The 20105-nt window shown below is 39.6% G+C and overlaps 1 protein-coding gene and 1 pseudogene across 1 annotated transcript in view; one reads left to right on the forward strand and one right to left on the reverse strand.

The window, feature by feature from the left end:
* Nucleotides 1–904: 904 nt before the first annotated feature.
* Hax1-ps6 (HCLS1 associated protein X-1, pseudogene 6) lies at nt 905–14902 on the forward strand (annotated as a pseudogene).
* Nucleotides 14903–18321: 3419 nt separating this feature from the next.
* Nucleotides 18322–20105, reverse strand: part of Klri1 (killer cell lectin-like receptor family I member 1) — a 35230-nt gene continuing 33446 nt past the window's right edge. Inside the window, exons 5-7 of the mRNA NM_001012649.2 lie at nt 19944–20095; nt 19342–19442; nt 18322–18600 (exon numbers count right to left, since the gene is read on the reverse strand). Of these exons, the coding sequence (NP_001012667.1) occupies nt 18492–18600; nt 19342–19442; nt 19944–20095 (362 nt within the window). The 3' untranslated portion in view covers nt 18322–18491. The remainder of the gene's footprint in view (nt 18601–19341; nt 19443–19943; nt 20096–20105) is intronic.

The following is a 20105-nucleotide window of genomic DNA, read 5'->3' on the forward strand; positions in this document are numbered from 1 at the left end:
AACCTAGTCTTAAGAGTAGCAGGGGCTCATACACCTTTCCTTTAGATTTGGTCTGCACCTAAGCAAATGGAATTTACCTGACTTTTGTGAATTTTTTAAAATATTTTTCTATTCCTTTCTGAATACAGAATGAGAGAGATGTGGCATCATGGGAGTTTCCATCTAAATTTTCTAAAGAAGGATTTTGAGGCCAGTCACTACGAGTTAAAGTAAGATCCTTGTAGACATCCTATTCAAAACAACCTCCAAGACATATTTCAGCTCATAGCGATGCAAGACACGTAGTCTTAAATGCAATGTCTAATTGTGGTGGGTTAAGAAACCACATGAAGCTTAAGAAGAAGGACGATCAAAGTGCGGATGCTTCATAAAAGGGGGAATAAAATATTCATAGGAGGGGGGTATGGAGGCAGTTTGGAGCAGAGACTGTAGGAAAGGCCATTCATAGCCTGCCCCACATAGGTATACAGCATATATATATATATATATATATATATATATATATATATATATATATAAACTAGATAATACTGATGAAACTAAGAAGTGCACACTGATAGGAGGCTGATATAGCTGTATCCTGAAAGGCACAGCCAAATTGTGACAAATACAGAGTTGAATACTCGCAGTAAACCATTGAACTGATAACAGGATCCCCGTAGAAGGAATTAGAGAAAGGATTAAAGGAGCTGAAGTGTCTTGCAACATCATAAGAACAACAAAGGCAACCATCCAGAGGTCCCAGGGACTAAACCACTACCCAAAGACTATGCATGGACTGACCCATGGCTCCAGATGCTTATGTAGCAGAGGATATCCTTGTTGGGCACCAATGAAGGAGAAATGAAAGCATTTATCCTGCATGGGCTGGAACTGCCTAGTGTAGGGGAATGTGGGGGGCAGTATGAGGGTAAGTTGGGGAGGGAAACAGTCTTATAGAAGAGGGGAAGGGGATGGGAGAGTGGGCTTATGTCCAGGAAGCCAGGAAAGGGAATAACATTTGACATGTAAATAAAAAATATCCAATAAAAAAGAAAAACAAAAAATAAAACAAAACAAAACATAAAAGCAAGTTCAAGCGCCCCCCATACCCCTAAAAATGAAGGTATGACAAATTTATTGTTTTCTGGACTTGAATGTGTTAGAGATTTGTTTTCGTTCTGTGTTTACTTTGTCTACTTTGGGTGCAAAGAGAATATCTTATGTGTGTATAGATATGGCCCATGCCAATAAAAAAATTGATGGACTATAGTTTAGGAATGAAATAGGCAGTGGGACATCAGAGAGGCAGAGAGAGTCTGGGACAGTTTCATGTAGGTGATTTGCCTGGGAAGATGAGATGAGGTGGATGTACAATACCTGGGCAAATGTAGCCATACATGTGACACAGTGTAAATTAGGATAAATGGGTTTTTCTAAGTTTTGTTCTAGCCAGAGAAAAGCCTAGCTGTATTGCCCAGGTATTTTTAAGTATATGTTGAGTCAGAGTCTTATTTCTGGGAGCATAAGGTTGAGAAGAAGAAGAACCAGGCCTACTTTCTACAAATGAAGCCTAATACAAAGTGAGAAATTACTTAGAGCCTAAGTTTGGATTACAAGGCATGGGTAAAACACCAGGAAAATTTTGGCTAGCCATAGGCCTGGTGTCTTGAAAAAGGAGGAGAAAGGGAAGAAGGAGGAGGTGGAGGAAGAAGAGGAGGAGGAAGTAGAAGAGGAGGAGGAGAAGGAGGAGGAAGAAGAGGAGAAGAGGAAGAAGAAGAGTAGGAAGAGGAAGAGGAAAGGAGGAAGTGGAGGAGGAGGAAGAGGAAGAGCAGGAGGAAGGGGAGGAGGAAGGGGAGGAGGAAAGGGAGGAGGGAAGCAAACCAAAGGTTTTCAGAAGAAGACAGGTGAAGGAGATTTCCTAATCAACCAGCAGGAACCTGAAGAGAAATAGTTCAGTAAGTGGACTCTTGTAGACGCCCCTGCTCAATTTAAAAACAGACACAGAATTTCAGAGCACAGTGGAGGCCACTGGGGCATGAACCAGGTTCCTGGTTACCCGCAGGCTAAGTACAGCTGATTCACAGGCAGATGACAAAACCTGTGGAGACTTCTTGGAGACCACAGCTGAGGGATAAATCACTTTTGGTTGCTGCCCTCAGGGAGAGCTGAAAAGCAGCCCCCCAGGAGTGACTTCAGCCCCGGGACCAGAGGTAAGATCAATTTTTCTGCTCCAAGTGACCTGCCTGGTTGACTCAGGACACACACCCACAGGAACAGCTGAAGACCAGTTGACAGGAAAGACTACACGCCTGAAAGCAGAGCACTCTATTCCCGTAACTGGCTGAAATAAAACAGGAAAACAGCTCTACAGCACTAGTGACACACAGGCCGAATGGACAGTCTAGGCACTGTCAGAAATAGCAGAACAAGGTAACACCAGAGACAACCTGATGGTGAGAGGCAAGCTCAGGAACCCAAGCAACAGAAACCAAGACTACATGGCATCATAGGAGCCCAATTATACCGCCAATGCAAACACTGAATATCCTAACACACCAGAAAAGCAAGATCTTGATTTTAAATCACATTTGATCATGATGATGGAGGACTTCAAGAAAGATATAAAAAACTCCCTTAGAGAAACTCAGGAAAACATAAATAAACAAGTAGAAGCCTATAGAGAGGAATCACAAAAATCCCTGAATGAATTCCAGGAAAACACAATCAAACAGGAAACACACCTCAGAGACAAAGACAGACACTACCTCAGAGTGAAAGGCTGGAAAACAACTTTCCAAGAAAATGGTCTGAAGAAGCAAGCTGGAGTAGCCATTCTAATATTGAATAAAATTGATTTTCAACCAAAGTCATCAAAAAAGATAAGGAAAGACACTTCATATTCATCAAAGGAAAAATCCACCAAGATGAACTCTCAATCCTAAATATCTATGCCCCAAATACAAGGGCACCTACATACGTAAAAGAAACCTTACTAAAGCTCAAAGCACACATTGGGCCTCACACAATAATAGTAGGAGATTTCAACACCCCACTCTCATCAATGGACAGATAATGGAAACAGAAATTAAACAGAGATATAGACAGACTAAGAGAAGTCATGAAACAAATGGACTTAACAGATATTTATAGAACATTCTATCCTAAAACAAAAGGATATACCTCCTTCTCACCTCCTTATGGTACTTTCTCCAAAATTGACCATATAATTGGTCATAAGAGAGGCCTCAATAGAAACAGAAAGATAGAAATGATCCCATGCGTCCTATCAGACCACCAGGGGATAAAGCTTGTCTTCAATAAAAATAAGGGAAGAATGCTAACATATACATGGAGGTTGAACAATGGTCTACTCAATGATAACCTGGTCAAGGAAGAAATAAAGAAAGAAATTAAAGACATCTTAGAATTTAATGAAAATGAAGGTACAACATACCCAAACTTATGGGACACAATGAAAGCTGTGGTAAGAGGAAAACTCATAGCTCTGAATGCCTGCAGAAAGAAACAGGAGAGAGCATATATCAGCAGCTTGACAGCACACCTAAAAGCTCTAGAATAAAAGAAGCAAATACACCCAGGAGGAGTAGAAGGCAGAAAACAATCAAACTCAGAGCTGAAATCAACCAAGTACAAACAAAAAAGACCATAGAAAGAATCAACAGAACCAAAAGTTGGTTCTTTGAGAAAGTCAACTAGATAGATAAACCCTTAGCCAGACTAACGAGAGGACACAGAGCGTGTTTCCAAATTAACAAATCAGAAATGAAAAGGGAGACATAATTATAGAATCAGAGGAAATTCAAAAAATCATCAGATCCTACTACAAGAGCCTATATTCAACAAAACTTGAAAATCTGCAGGAAATGGAAAATTTCCTACACAGATATCAGGTATTGAAGTTAAATCAGGAACAGATAAACCATTTAAACAACCCCATAACTCCTAAAGAAATAGAAGCAGTCATTAAAGTTCTCCCAACCAAAAAGAGTCCACGTCCAGAGGGGTTCAGTACAGAATTCTTTCAGACCATCATAGAGGACCTCATACCAATACTATCCAAACTATTCCACAATATGGAAACAGATGGAGTGCTACCGAATTCCTTCTGTGAAGCCACAATTACTCTTATACCTAATCCACATAAAGACCCAACAAAGAAGGAAAACTTCAGACCAATTTCCCTTATGAATATCGACGCAAAAATACTCAATAAAATTCTGGCAAACCAAATCCAAGAGCACATCATAACAGTCTTGTATCATGATCAAGTAGACTTCATCCCAGGCATGCAGGGATGGTTTAATATAGGGAAAACCATCAATGTAATCCATTATATAAACACTGAAAGATAAAATCCACATGATCATTTCATTAGATGCTGCGAAAGCATTTGACAAAATTCAACACCCCTTCATGATAAAAGTCCTGGAAAGAATAGGAATTCAAGGCCCATACCTAAACATAGTAAAAGCCATATACAGCAAACCAGTAGCTAATATTAAACTAAATGGAAAGAAACTTGAAGCATTCCCACTAAAATCAGGGACTAGACGAGGCTGTCCACTCTCTCCCTACTTTTTCAATATAGTTCTTGGAGTTCTAGCCATAGCAATCGGACAACAAAAGAAATCAAGGGGATACAGATGGGAAAAGAAGAAGTCAAAATATCACTATTCGCAGATGATATGATAGTATATTTAAGCGATCCCAAAAGTTCCACCAGAGAACTACTAAACCTGATAAACACCTTTAGCACAGTAGCTGGGTATAAAATTAACTCAAATAAATAATTAGCCTTCCTCTACACAAAAGAGAAACAAGCTGAGAAAGAAATTAGGGAAATGACACACTTCATAATAGTCCCAAATAATATAAAATACCTCGGTGTAACTTTAACCAAGCAAGTAAAAAAAGATCTTTATGACAAGAACTTCAAGCCTCTGAAGAAAGAAATTGAAGAAGACCTCATAAGATGGAAAGATCTCCCATGATCATGGTTTGCAGGATTAACATAGTAAAAATGGCCACTTTACCAAAAGCGATCTACAGACTCAATGCAATCCCCATCAAAATACCAATCCAATTCTTCAGAGTTAGACAGAACAATTTGCAAATCGTTCTGGAATAAGAAAAACCCAAGATAACTAAAACTATCCTCTACAACAAAAGGACTTCTGGGGAAATCACTATCCCTGAAGTCAAGCAGTATTACAGAGAAATACTGATAATAACTGCATGGTATTGGTACAGAGACAGACAGATAGACCAGTGGAATATAATTGAAGACACAGAAATGAACCCACACACCTATGGTCACTTGTTTTTTGACAAAGGAGCCTATACCCTCCAATGGAAAAAAGATAGCATTTTCAGCAAATGGGGCTGGTTCAACTGAAAGTCAGCATGTAGAAGAATGCAGATCGATCCATGCTTATCACCCTGTACAAACCTTAAGTAGAAGTGGAACAAGGACTTCCACATCAAACCAGATACACTCAAACTAATAGAAGAAAAAGTGTGGAAGCATCTCGAATATATGGGCACTGGATAAAATTTCCTGAAGAAAACACCAATGGCCTATGCTCTAAGATCAAGAATCGACAAATGGGATCTCATAAAACTGCAAAGCTTCTGTAAGGAAAAGGACACTGTTGTTAGGACAAAACAGCAACCATCAGATTGGGAAAATATCTTTACCAATCCTACAACAGATAGAGGGGTTATATCCAAAATATACAAAGAACTCAAGAAGTTAGACCGCAGGGAGACAAATAACCCTATTAAAAATGGGGTTCAGAGCTAAACGAACAATTCACAGCTAAGGAATGCTGAGTGGCTGAGAAGCACCTAAAGAAATGTTCAACATCTTTAGTCCTAAGGGAAATGCAAATCAAAACAACCCTGAATTTCATCACACACCAGTGAGTATGGATAAGATCAAAAACTCAGGTGACAGCAGATGCTGATGAGGATATGGAATAAGAGGAACACTCCTCCATTCCTGGTGGGACTGCAAACTGGTACAACCATTCTGGAAATCAGTCTGAAGGTTCCTCAGAAAATTGGATATTGCACTACCTGAGGACCCAGCTATACCTGACTTGGGCATATACCCAAAAGATGCCCCAACATATAACAAAGACACATGCTCCACTAAGTTCATAGCAGCCTTATTTATAATATACAGAAGCTACATAGATCCCAGATACCCTTTGACAGAGAAATGGGTACAGAAAATGTGGTACATCTACACAATGGAATATTACTCAGCTATCAAAATCAATTACTTTATGCAATTCATAGGCAAATTGATGGAACTGGAAAATATCATCCTGAGTGAGGTAACCCAATCATAGAAAAACACACATGGTATGCACTCATTGATAAGTGGCTATTAGCCCAAATGCTTGAATTACCCTAGAGGCACAGAGCACATGAAACTCATGAAGGATGACCAAAATGGGAATGCTTCACTCCTTCTTTAAAAGGGGAACAAGAAAACTCTTGGTAGGGAATAGGGAGCCAAAGTTTAGAACAGAGGCAGAAGGAACACCCACTCTGAGCCTGCCACACATGTGGCCCATACATATACAGCCACCCAATTTGATAAGATGGATGAAAGAAAGAAGTGCTGACTGACAGGAACTGGATGTAGATCTCTCCTGAGAGATACACGCAGAATACAGCAAATATATTGGCGAATGCCAGCAGCAATCCACTGAACTGAGATCAGGACCCCCATTGATGGAATCAGAGAAAGGTCTGGAAGAGCTTGACGGGGCTTGAGACCTCATATGAACAACACGGTCAACCAACCAGAGCTACCAGGGACTAAGGCATTATCCAAAGACTATACATGGACTAACCCTGGGCTCCAACCTCATAGGTAGCAATGAATAGCCTAGTAGGAGCACCAGTGGAAGGGGAAGCCCTTGGTCCTGCCAAGACTGAACCCCCAGTAAATGTGAATGTTGGGGGGAGGGCGGTAATGGAGGGAGAAGGGGGAGGGGAACACCCCTATATTAGAGGAGGGGGAGGGGCTAGGGGTATGTTGGCCCAGAAACTGGGAAAGGGAAAAACAATTGAAATGTAAATAAGAAATACTCAAGGTAATAAAGATAAAAAGAAATACCTCGGTGTGACTCTAACCAAGCAAGTGAAAGATATGTATGATAAGAACTTCAAACCTCTGAAGAAAGAAATTGAAGATCTCAGAAGATGGATAGATCTCCCATGCTCATGGATTGGCAAGATTAATATAGTAAAAATTGCCATTTTACCAAATGTGATCTACAGATTCAATGCAATCCCCATCAAGATACCAATAAAATTCTTCATAGAGTTAGACAGAACAATTTGCAAATTCATCTGGAATAACAAAAAACCTAGGATAACTAAAACTATTCTCAACAATAAGGGAACTTCCAGGGGAATCACTATCCCTGAACTCAAGCAGTATTACAGAGAAATAGTGATTAAAAACTGCATGATATTGGTACAGAGACAGACACATAGTCCAGTGGAATAGAATTGAAGACCCACAAATGAACCCACACACTTATGGTCGCTTGATTTTTGACAAAGGGGCCAACACTATCCAATGGAAAAAAGACAGCATTTTCAGCAAGTGGTGCTCGTTTAACTGGAGGTCAGCATGTAGAAGAATGCAGATTGATCCATGCTTATCACCCTGTACAAACCTTAAGTCCAAGTGGACAAGGACCTATACATCAAAGCAGATACACTCAAACTAAGAGAAGAAAAAGTGGGGACAAGTCTTGAGCACATTGGGCACTGGAGAATATTTCCTGTAAGTTCAAGAATCAACAGATGGAGGGGTTGGGGATTTAGCTCAGTGGTAGAGCGCTTGCCTAGGAAGTGCAAGGCCCTGGGTTCGGTCCCCAGCTCCGAAAAAAAAGAGAACAACAACAACAAAAAAAAGAATCAACAGATGGGATCTCATAAAACTGCAAAGCTTCTGTAAGGCAAAGGACAATGTTGTTAGGACAAAATGGTAACGAACCTATTGGGAATGGATCTTTCCAAATCCTACAACTGATAGAGGGCTTATATCCAAAATATACAAAGAACTGAAGAAGGTAGACTGCAGGGAGACAAATAACTCTATTAAAAATGGGGTTCAGAGCTAAGCAAAAAATTTTCAGCTGAGGAATCACGAATGGCTGAGAAACACCTAAAGAAATCTTCAAGATCTTTAGCCATAAGGGAAATGCAAATCAAAACAACCCTGAGATTTCACCTCACACCAGTGAGAATGGCTAACATCAAAAACTCAGGTGACAGCAGATGCTGGTGAGGATGAGGAGAAAGAGGAACATTCCTCCTTTGTTGGTGGGATTGCAGACTGGTAGAACCATTCCGGAAATCAGTCTGGAGGTTCCTCAGAAAATTGGACATTGCACTACCCGAGGACCCAGCTATACCTCTCTTGGGCATATAAATGCCCCAACGTATAACAAAGACACGTGCTCCACTATGTTCTTAGCAGCATTATTTATAATAACCAGAAGCTGGAAAGAACCCAGATGCCCTTCAACAGAGAAATGGATACAGAAAATGTGGTACATCTACACAATGGAATATTACTCAGCTCTCAAAAACAATGTCTTTATGAAATTCATTGGCAAATAGATGGAACTGGAAAATATAATCCTGAGGGAAGTAATCCAATCACATAAAAACAGACATGGTATGCACTCACTGATAAGTGGATATTAACCCAAATGCTCGAATTACCCTACATGCACAGAACATATGAAACTCAAGAAGGATGACCAAAATGTGAATGCTTCACTCCTTCTTTAAAAGGGGAACAAGAATACCCTTGTGAGGGAATAGGGAGGCAAAGTTTAGAACAGAGAGAGAAGGAACACCCATTCAGAGCCTGCCCCACATGTGGTCCATACATATACAGCCACCCAACTAGATAAGATGGATGAAGCAAAGAAGTCCAGGCTGACAGGAACTGGATGTAGATCTTTCCTGAGAGACACAGCCAGAATACAGCAAATACATAGGTGAATTCCATCATTAATCCAGTTAATTGAGAACGGGACCGCCATTGAAGGAATTAGAGAAAGGATTGAAAGATGTTCATACATACATACATACATACATACATACATACATACATACATACATACGCACCAGTCATTTTCAAAGTTGTTTTTTTTTTTTTTTCTGGCCAATACCCGTGACTGTTTCGTTCTTTTTTTTTTCATCTTTATTAACTTTGGTATTTCTTATTTACATTTTGATTGTTTTTCCCTTTCCCGGTTTCCGGGACAACATGCCCCTAACCCCTGCCACTCCCCTTCTCTATGGGTGTTCTCCTCCCCATTCTCTCCCCATTACTGCCCTCCCCTCAACAATCTTGCTCGCTGGCCTTTAAGTCTTGGCAGGACCAAGGGCTTCCCCTTCTTACTAAGCTATTAATTGCTACCTATGAGGTCGGAGCCCAGGTTCACTCCATGTAAAGTCTTTGGGTAAAGGTTTAGTCCCTTGAAGCTCTGGTTGGTTGGCATTGTTGTTCATATCGGTTCTCAGGCCCCTCTGTTACAATCCTAACTTATAAAGAAAGATAGTTGCTTTTACCTACTTAAACAAAGAGCAAAAAAAAAAAAAAAAAAAAAAACAAGGGAAAAAAAGGCTTCATCAACTATTCTGTGCTCATTGCAGTCCATACATTATTTTAATATAGAAATATATATTACCTCTGAAAGCTTTATGTTTTAAGAAAAAACTCAACCAAAGCAAAGAGGAAACAACAACAAACACAAATAAGAAATTAAGAGTATAACTCTGACAAGTTTCACCCTTGGGTATGCTGAAAAGGGTGACTAACTGTCTCAGCTTCTTGCATGATCCTACCTCAGACTAATGCTGGTTTCTCTAAAGATTTGCTTCCAGGATAATATCAAAACAGCTAGTTCACTTGGAACAGTATCACAAACTGTTCTAGTCTTAACTTCAGTGAAGCTCTGAACTTTCTTAGCACATAAAGGCTGCACAACAAATGCTACAGTTAGCTTTCATAACAGTAATAATTTTTCTTATTTTTGGGGGCCCCCCAAAAGCAATTCTAGATCCAAAATCAACAGGAAACAATTTTAAGAAAATTATTCCATGTTCCAAGAGGTGGAGTGGTTAATTTTTGGCAATTCAGTGGGTGTTGGATATTTGTCACCTTTTAATAGGGACTGGGTACAAATAGTTATGGGTTTTGACAAGGAAGAGACAAAATAGGGAGTTTAGATTTAGAGACTTTTTTTTGTCTTTTCTTTCCTTTTCTTTCTTTCTTAGGTAAGAGGAAGGAGAATAAGAGGAAAGAGGGGGAATATAGGAATATGATAGGTATAATAAGAAAAAAAGGAGTGGATTATTGAATTTACTCTTAAATAAAAAATCTTATTGCCATAATCTTACATTAGAATAGATCTTTGTATTTTGATGCAAAATCAGGGTTATATTTTCGAAATATCGGTACAGAATTTTAGTATTTTGATGCAAAATCAGGGTTATACTTTAGAAATATTGGTACAGAATTTTGTATATTGATACAGAACTAAAATTATTTTGATACACTGGTATATATTATTAAATATTGACACAAATTTAAGGTTAATTTTGATACATACATTGTATATATATTTTAATTTTTAAATGATAAATTGTGCCCATAAAATTCTTGATGATATTATGTAAAGTTCTAGTCTTTTAGAAGTTACTATTACAAATACCTATTATACTAAGGTGTTTTCAGGATTATTCAGGTAGTAAATAGCTAAGAACAAACAATGTTTGACAGTTTAGATATACAATAGATAGATATTTGGTCTTCAAAAAAACCTTAGAAATCCAAAGGATATGACATTTAGAATAGTTTCATTATTAAAGGATCTTTTTGATTATGAGACAGTTCTGCTTCTGGCAGTACCCTCAATTTACTTCAAAGAAGTTGATGGTTATCAAAGAAACTGCTGTTGCTCAAATTGGCCTTTAGGTGGCAAACATTTCTTACTTCTCACCTAATGCTGTGGGTTCACAAATGAAACACACACACACATACACACACACACACACACACACACACACACACACACACACACACACACAAGCACGCACACACAAGCACACACACACACACACACACACACACACACACACACAGCCTTACATATTATATGCCTTAATCAGTTCAATGGCTGGGCCACTTCCAAACCTCCTTATAGCTAACTCTCCCTCCCGATATTCCTATATTATTACTTACTAAAGCCTATATTTCATCCTGGCTGCTCTGGACACAGGCCTCCAACCCTCCTGGGCCATGATTCCTGACTCTTACATGTTGGTTTTTCCTCTGTCCTATACTTCTCTGGCTGGCTATCATCTTTCCTGGCATACTGCTTTTAACTCCTCCCTCCACTGTTGGTTCCCCTATCCACTAACACCAAAGCCCCACTTCTGTCTCTGTGTCCAGCCATTGGCCACCAGCAAATTTATTTACCAGCCAGAAACAACTGGGTGCAGGAACTCTCAGGATCTTACATGCAGATTCTTGTGCAATTTTGAGATCCAATTAACATAATACAAACATTAGTCCAAATCCACAGTAAACTTCATTTGAAGATGGCTTCAAAGGTAGTAAGTTACTTCCAGGCTAAAGTGCCCCAGCTTCAAACTGCAGACAAAATGCTGTACAGAATGAGTAAACTTAAACACAAGAAAAGTTGAATGCTGAGCTCTGCCAAGACAGGGTAAGCAAGTCCTTCTTAATTCCTGTTTCACAAATGTGTCAATCAGATGCTCTGGGCCAAAATAGTGAATGTAGATGTTTCAGCTGTACATAAACTACTGGGTTGCTGTCCAATCAACCAGCCATCTATCAATTCTTAGTCTTAGAAGCTACTTACCTGCACTTCCTACTTACTCAGGTGACATTTATTCCTGCTCAACTCATATTGGGGTTGAAGACTAGGTAGTTATAGTCTCACAATTAAGCTTAAGTGTTTAGGATTTAATACTATGTTTTAGATCTAAGATGGTAGATTGGTAATGCAAGTTAGGATAGAAAATGATTTAGATACAGAACTCCAACTCACCAAGATACAAGATAGAGTAAGTAACGGATTAATGTCTCCAAATTGCCAAATACTGTGGACTAGCCATTAAAATATAAGCCATCTCTGATAGTCTTCATAATTGTTATTATTTTATATAAAGAAAATAGAGTCTTTTATTGTATGAGAAAAGGGAATTACAGAGAGAAAAATCTTATGTCTATATGGACATGGCACCTGACTTTAAAAAACTGATGGCCTATAGATTAAGCAAGTAACAGGAGGCAGAACATCCAAGAGAGAGAAAGGATTCTGGGATAGTTCTGGGCAGTTACCTAGGAAGATGTGACAATACAGATGCATGGTATTTGAGCACAGGTAACCAGCCACATAGCAGAATGTAGATTAAAAAAGAGTTAATTTAAATTATGATCTAGTCAGAGAAGAACCTCATTATACAGCTAAGATATTTGTAAATATATTTTGAGTTTGAGTTTTTTCTGGAAGCATGGGGCTTAGAGGAAGAACCAGGCCCAACTTATCTATATCTAGAGTTTAGATATCCATAAAGAACATTATGACAGGCTCACATAAGCCAAAAAACTGAACCACACTGCAGGGTCTGAAGGAAGTTCAACAGCTTGGAAAAGTGCTTTTTCCAGTTGACTCATTCGGTCTGAGAATGATTGTCAGCACTCCTTACTGCTTATATACTATTGCAGGGAAGATTGAATTTTAGTGAATCTGGTCAGTTTCAGTGACTTCCTGAAGTTATTTTGATTTGTTTCCTTTCTGAATTGATGAGCTTTCTTACAGAATGGATATTTAAATCTTAGAATACATTGTTACATAGCAACAGAAAGATGTTAGAGATAGATGGAAATAGAGATGGTAGATGTTGGAAAAAAGAGAGAAGAAACAAAAAGGAATGTAGAGGAGAGGAGAAGAGGATGAAGAAAGAGAAAAGAGGGAGATAATGGGAGGAGAGATTATCAAGTTAGCAAGCCTTCCATTCTAGAAGGACTATGGAATTTATTTTCCAGATTTTGCTGCCGAACCTTTGAAAATGAGGCAGCCATTGAGACCAAGCATGGTTAAGATTTCACTCTCATTCTTGTTGGTATCAGCTGTGTATGAAGCTTCAGTTATTGTTTGCTTTATCATTGGACTGTTTGAATTTGTTTGGTATAATAGAACATCATGGTCTGGATGATTTGTAAAGACAAATAAAAAAACATTTAATTATCGTGGTCCAAAATACTGTATATAAGTGTAGCTGGCATCTCTGGTTGGCTCTGGTAAGAGACTTCCTTACATCTGTCATCATGAATGGGCAAGGCACTCATGAGGCCTCACTTTCTCTGAAGGAAAAAATTAATAATTTTATAGATAATTAATGTGTGGCAGGGTCAGATGTATCAGTTTCTTCAGTGTTGTGGCAATGGGAAAGTTGCCAATATTCAAATAAATAACTCCATGCTTGCTCATGTAAGCAGGCAAAATCAACATCATTGTGTCTCACATATATACAAAACACATACAAGGAATGAGCTTTAATAACCACAGCTTCAGTGAGTCATGAATTCCACAGCCATGCAATGTCCAGAAGTCACTGTTTAAGAACAGTCCTACAGTGTTATATCTAACAGGGTAGAGTAAGCTGGTGGTCTTGTGTTGCCTGTGGGCTCCAGAGTTTCAATGTTTCTAGTGCACCTATGGGAATGAGCTTCTGTGCTGTTCTCTCAGGTTTTTCAGGCCTTTTTGGCTTTCCTGGACCTTGGATCCACCGATATCCTTTTTTTGTTTGTTTGTTTGTTTTTGAGGGACGACCAGAGATGATGCTGATGAGGGAGGAGGGGGGCAGGAGGAGAAGGGGCAGGAGGAGGATGGGGAGGGGGAGGAGGAGGAGAGAAGAAGGAGGAGGAGGAGAAGGGAAGGAGAAAGAAGAAGAAGAAGGAAGAGGAGGAAGAGGAGGAGGAAGAGGAGGAGGAGGAAGAGGAGGAGGAGGAGGAGTAGGAGGAAGAAGAGGAGGAGGAGGAGGAGGGGGAGGGGGAGGAGGAGGAGGAGGAGGAGGAGGAGGAGGAGGAGGAGGAGGGATAAGAATGGGAAGACAGAGGTGTGTGAGGTTGAGAGAGCTATGTCTTTGATGGTTCTCAGCCTACAGAGGAATTTGGTTTCAGCTTCAACCCCAGAGGAGGAATGTGATTCTATAGCAACTTTGGCTTTGACGATCTAGTACAAGATTTTAATAGCATCTTCAGCGAGATGGGGGCCCCGGATCTTGCCTTCCTACTCTCCTGGACTTCCAGGTACTGAGTCAGAAATACCTGGTGAAAGACAGAGGGAGGGGCAGACACTATGAAACTCAATGCTTAAGTACACAGACAGTCACCAACCTAGGATCTTTGAGGGGATCTTGGAGAGTTATGCAAAACCTGAATCCCCCAAACCAGCTGCATATTGAGGGTCCCTGGGACCTTTTCATAGGTTGGATGATACACGGCCTGAGAGTCCCCATTCTAGAGCCAGACAGGACAACTATCTTGACTCCCAGGATTCCCTGCAAGGTCTCAGTCCACTTCAACTCCACCCCAAATTGTGTTTCAAAAGTGTTTCTGTGACCAAGATCACTAAGCCAGATGGGAGAGTGGAGAAACACTGCAATGTGGTAGACAGAAGGCCAGAGACTAACCACAGTGACCCATCAAGAATTCCATGACAGTTCCAGAACCGATCCAGATTCTCAGCGATCTTCAGTTTTGGATGATCCCTTTTCCATTCTGGACTTGCTCCTAGGCAGTTGGTTTCGGTCCCAATAGCTTTCTTAAACCTCAGAAGTCTTCCCACTCCCTTCCTGTTGCTCATTGCCAAGAAGCATAGCTTTGTCTGTCATCCTGGGGTTTTAAATGTGTGAAACAATTAATTGAGCTTACGGAAGTCTGTCATTTTTCTGAATTGAACAATAAAGACTTTATTTATGCTAAAAACAGAACCGTCCTCCATTCGAGCTCTTTTGATTGTTGGCCATAGTCCCTTACTTCAAAGCACCAAATGGTTTTTGTTGTTGTTGTTGTTTTTCTTTTTTTTGGCTCAAATGAAAAGTCTGAAGAAGTTTTTAAATTTAATAATTCTGATAAAACATCTATATAATTGTTCTATTGACCATGATGCTATCTTTGGGTGCATACCATATAGAGTCATCACCTTTATTATTTTCTATATACAGTCATCACCATCATCATCATTATTATCTTATGTGTATGGATCTTTGTCTGTGTCTGTAGAAGAGGAGACAGTTCCCTCAACCACTCAGCCATCACTTCAACCCTAAAGCCATCATATCTAAATGTCAGCAGTGGGACACTGGTGCTTACAGCTGTGGTTTTCCTCACTGTAATTCCTCTTCCTGGTATTGTAGCTTACTATATTTTAATGCAACTGCTCTTCAGAAAAGTGGCTGTACTGAGTTCCTTTTTTAAAATTTGATTTTTATTATAGTTTTTATTATAATACACCATACAAGAAAGATACAAAAAACATTCCCGAAAAAGCCAAGTAGAAAGATATGAGTCTTTCATTAGCTGCTGACCAAGATCAGTTCCTGCCTCATCATCTTTGAGGCTGAGAAAAAGGGTCTTAGTATTTTTAAAGGCATAGTACTTTTGTGGGGTCACAAAGACCATAATTTATATCAATGTTAGATAAGGGTCAGTGTAACCTTGAAGCACTGATTTCTGGCAGAGCTTACTAATAATTTTAGAACAGCATGACAATTTTTGACTCATACTTCCTTTAGTTATTTTGCTTATGCTAAATTGGTATTATGGTTTGTATATGCTCACTCTAGGGAGTGGCACTATTAGAAGGTGTGGCGCTGTTGGAGTAGGCATGGTTTTGTTGGAGTAGGTATATCACTGTGTCTTTAAGACCTTCATCCTAGCTGCCTGAAAGGCAGTATTCTGCTAGCAGCCTTCAGATGAAGATGTGGAACTCTCAGCTTCTCCTACACCATGCCTGCCTGGATGCTGCCATATTCTTGCCTTGATGATAATGGATTGAACCTCTGAACCTGTAAGCCAGCCCCAGTAAATGCTGTCCTTATAAGAACTGCCTTAATCATGGTGTCTGTCCATGGCAGTAAAAACCTAACTGAGACAATTGGTATTAACATTAATAATTTGGTTAAAACACTGGGACCAGGAAATTCAACTGTGTTTCTAGGGTAGATAGTCCAGGTGAGTAGAAAGGTAAGCAAGCACAAAATGGAGTCAGGAGAAGATGACATGATGGTAGTCCATATGGGTACTGTGTGCATGCAGGAGCCCAGGAAGATGAGAAGAGCATGTCAGATTGGCTGGAAGTAGATTTACAGGCTGCTTTTTTTTTTTTATTAACTTGAGTATTTCTTATCTACATTTCGAGTGTTATTCCCTTTCCCAGTTTCCGGGCAAACATCCCCCTAATCCCTCCCCGTCCCCTTCTTTATGGGTGTTCCCCTCTCCATCCTCCCCCCATTGCCGCCCTCCCCACAACAATCTAGTTCACTGGGGGTTCAGTCTTAGCAGGACCCAGGGCTTCCCCTTCCACTGGTGCTCTTACTAGGATATTCATTGCTACCTATGAGGTCAGAGTCCAGAGTCAGTCCATGTATAGTCTTTAGGTAGTGGCTTAGTCCCTGGAAGCTCTGGTCGCTTGGCATTGCTGTTCATAAGGGGTCTCGAGCCCCTTCAAGCTCTTCCAGTTCTTTCTCTGATTCCTTCAACGGGGGTCCTATTCTCAGTTCAGTGCTTTGCTGCTGGCATTCGCCTCTGTATTTGCTGTATTCTGGCTGTGTCTCTCAAGAGTGATCTACATCTGGCTCCTGTCAACCTGCACTTCTTTGCTTCATCCATCTTGTCTAATTGGATGGCTGTATATGTATGGGCCACATGTGGGGCATGCTCTGAATGGTGTTCCTTCTGTGACTGTTTTAATCTTTGCCTCTCTATTCCCTGCCAAGGGTATTCTTGTTCCCCTTTTAAAGAAGGAGTGAAGCATTCACATTTTGATCATCTGTCTTGAGGTTCATTTGTTCTAGGCATCTAGAGTAATTCAAGCATTTGGGCTAATAGCCACTTATCAATGAGTGCATACCATGTGTGTTTTTCTGTGATTGGGTTACCTCACTCAGGATGATATTTTCCAGTTCCAACCATTTGCCTACGAATTTCATAAAGTCATTGTTTTTGATAGAGTAATATTCCATTGTGTAGATGTACCACATTTTCTGTCCATTTTCCATTCCTCTGTTGAAGGGCTTCTGGGTTCTTTCCAGCTTCTGGCTATTATAAATAAGGCTGCGATGAACATAGTGGAGCACGTTGTCTTTTTTATATGTTGGGGCATCTTTTGGGTATATGCCCAAGAGAGGTATAGCTGGATCCTCAGGCAGGTCAATGTCCAATTTTCTGAGGAACCTCCAGACTGATTTCCAGAATGGTTGTACCAGTCTGCAATCCGACCAACAATGGAGGAGTGTTCCTCTTTCTCCGCATCCTTGCCAGCATTTTTACAGGCTGCTTTGATATGGCAAGTAGGTGCTGGGAATTGAACCTGTATCCTCTGCAGGAGCAGTATGTACACTTAACCTCAGAGGCTTTACTGGGGCTGAGTCCCAAACTCTAGCTTTTAACTGTTTCAACTGAAGTTGCATTTGTTACTTGTTTTCCATTAAATCTGTTCTTGTTTTATTAAGGGGAATCATCAATGTCTTTTGAACAATCTTGAAAGGTATCTTTCCTTTAGAAATATTACACTATGTGGGCTGCATCTCTGGTCTACCTACTAGGTATGCTGATTCTGAAAATTAATTTGAGCTCTGGGAATACAGACCAGGCTGAGCAACATAGTGTATGCACAATCCAAAAACAAAAATCAGGCTAGTAGCATGGTACAGTAGGGTAGCAAAATTTATGCAAGCTTGGGCATCACTTGAATTGACATAAAAGTGGAAGGAGAAAATTCCACCAACTTGTCCTGTGACCTTGCCATGCTCTGTGGAGTCCTGATTCTTCAGACATGAAAAATACACAAATAACTTAAAAAACCAACTCAATTGACATAGTATCCTTTTATCACTTTAAGTCTATTGCTATGTTACCAAATAATGAATTAGATAGATAATTTATTAATAACAACATAAATCTTGGTAGAGTTGTGATCACTATTAAAAAGAATATTACCTACTCTCAATACAATATAGATAGTAAAATTTTAATCAGCATCTCAGTTCAGTAAAACATCTTCAAAATTTAAAAATTATCATCATTGGCATTTTGACAAAGATCAAGTGTAAAAAATAATATATTCAACAAACAACAGACATCTTGATGTTCATAATTAAACAAAATTATGCTAGTGAAATAGGCATCACATTTTATTAAATTCACAGGCGTATGGTTTCTTAGATGAGCAGTCATCAGCAATGAATTGGCTTCCACGCAGGTAACGACAGCTATGATTCTTCTTTTCATCAATTCTGAGCAAAAACAATTTTAAAAATATCAGAAATCATAAGGTAGTCATTAGAGGTCACATTTTTTTTTATTTTAGAGTTAGAATTGGCTAAAACTAGCACAGGCCAAAAAGATGAAAACATATTGTTACAGGAAGAAATAAAGAGCCTCGAGTGGGTGATGACCTTTAATCACAAAACAGTAAGCTTATTGGAAAACAACAGACACCAACTAATCCTACACTCTCTGAGAAAGTAAGATTCGGATTCAAGTAAACAGCAAATGGTACAAGGCTTTAGCACTGGTTCTCCATCTGCCTAATGCTGGGACCTTTTAATATAGTTCCTAAGGATGTAGTGACCCCTTAAAATTATTTTGTTGCTACTTAATAATTGTTAATTTACTATTGTTGTGAATTATAAAGTAAATATCTGATATATAGTATGTCTTTTGTGGAACTCCTGTGAAAGTGTCATTCAGCCCTTAATGCTGTCACAACTGGCAGATGGGAGCCATTGCTTTAGAGATACAAAGTTCCTAAAATGATGCATAAATGTCTCCAGAATGTCCAGGAGAACAAAACCACAAATGCTCTAAAGGTGAGATTCCTTAGGGCTAACATTTTCTCTGTTGTGGCTCAGAGACTGCTCCTACTATATCCTTTCTTCTGAATGTTCCTTCTGTGCTACACAGAGACAGGGTGCACATGCACAGCAATCCTACTACCCTCAGCAAAGCCCGTTTTGTCTAAACATTTTACTTACAGGGTATGCTGTAGTTTAGTTTCATTTTCAGACGAGGACCAGTTAGTTTGATTCTTTTTGACAAGAATCCACCCATTAATTTCAAACAGTAACAAATTTTCCTGTTGAGTACAGAAAATCATAACCCAAAATGAGTGTACAATCCTAATTATTTTTTACTAAAAATTAAAAATTTTTTGGATCTTTATGTATCTTTAACATTCGAGACAGAACTTTACCCTATAGCCCAAACTGGTCTGAAGACTCACTATATAAATCAAACTTGCCTCAAGCTCATGGTGGTCCTCCTGCTCAGCTTCTCAAGTACTAGGATTACAAGAAGGAGTTACCATGCGGAGAAAATGTCCCTTCCTTACTGAATATCAGTTTGCATCTTGCTAAGTAGAACATGCCAGCTCAAACTCAATCCCATTTTCATTTTCTTGTAGCATTAAGCCTTGGAATGCTGGCTTCCAAGCGTTCCCTGTATTCTCACTAAGGATCATAGTAAATCACCATGAGCAGGTGTCACATGACCTTTAGAACCTTCTGACTGATATTAATAGCTAGTATTCTCAGTGCTACTATTACAAAGAGACAGAAAGCAGGAGTGTGTGACTTACCAGCTCTGCTTTGGAGTCTATGTCCAGAAGATGAGAATTCAGTTCCTCACAGGCAGACTTGCTCTCTGCCCAGGATTTGGTCCCACGAAAAAAGAGATAGAAATTGTTTCCAAAAGCAATCCAGTCATGGGAACAAGGATCACAGGAGGAGTCTAGGAAATA

This window comes from Rattus norvegicus, chromosome 4 (assembly GCF_036323735.1).
Source record: "Rattus norvegicus strain BN/NHsdMcwi chromosome 4, GRCr8, whole genome shotgun sequence".
NCBI lineage: Eukaryota > Metazoa > Chordata > Mammalia > Rodentia > Muridae > Rattus > Rattus norvegicus.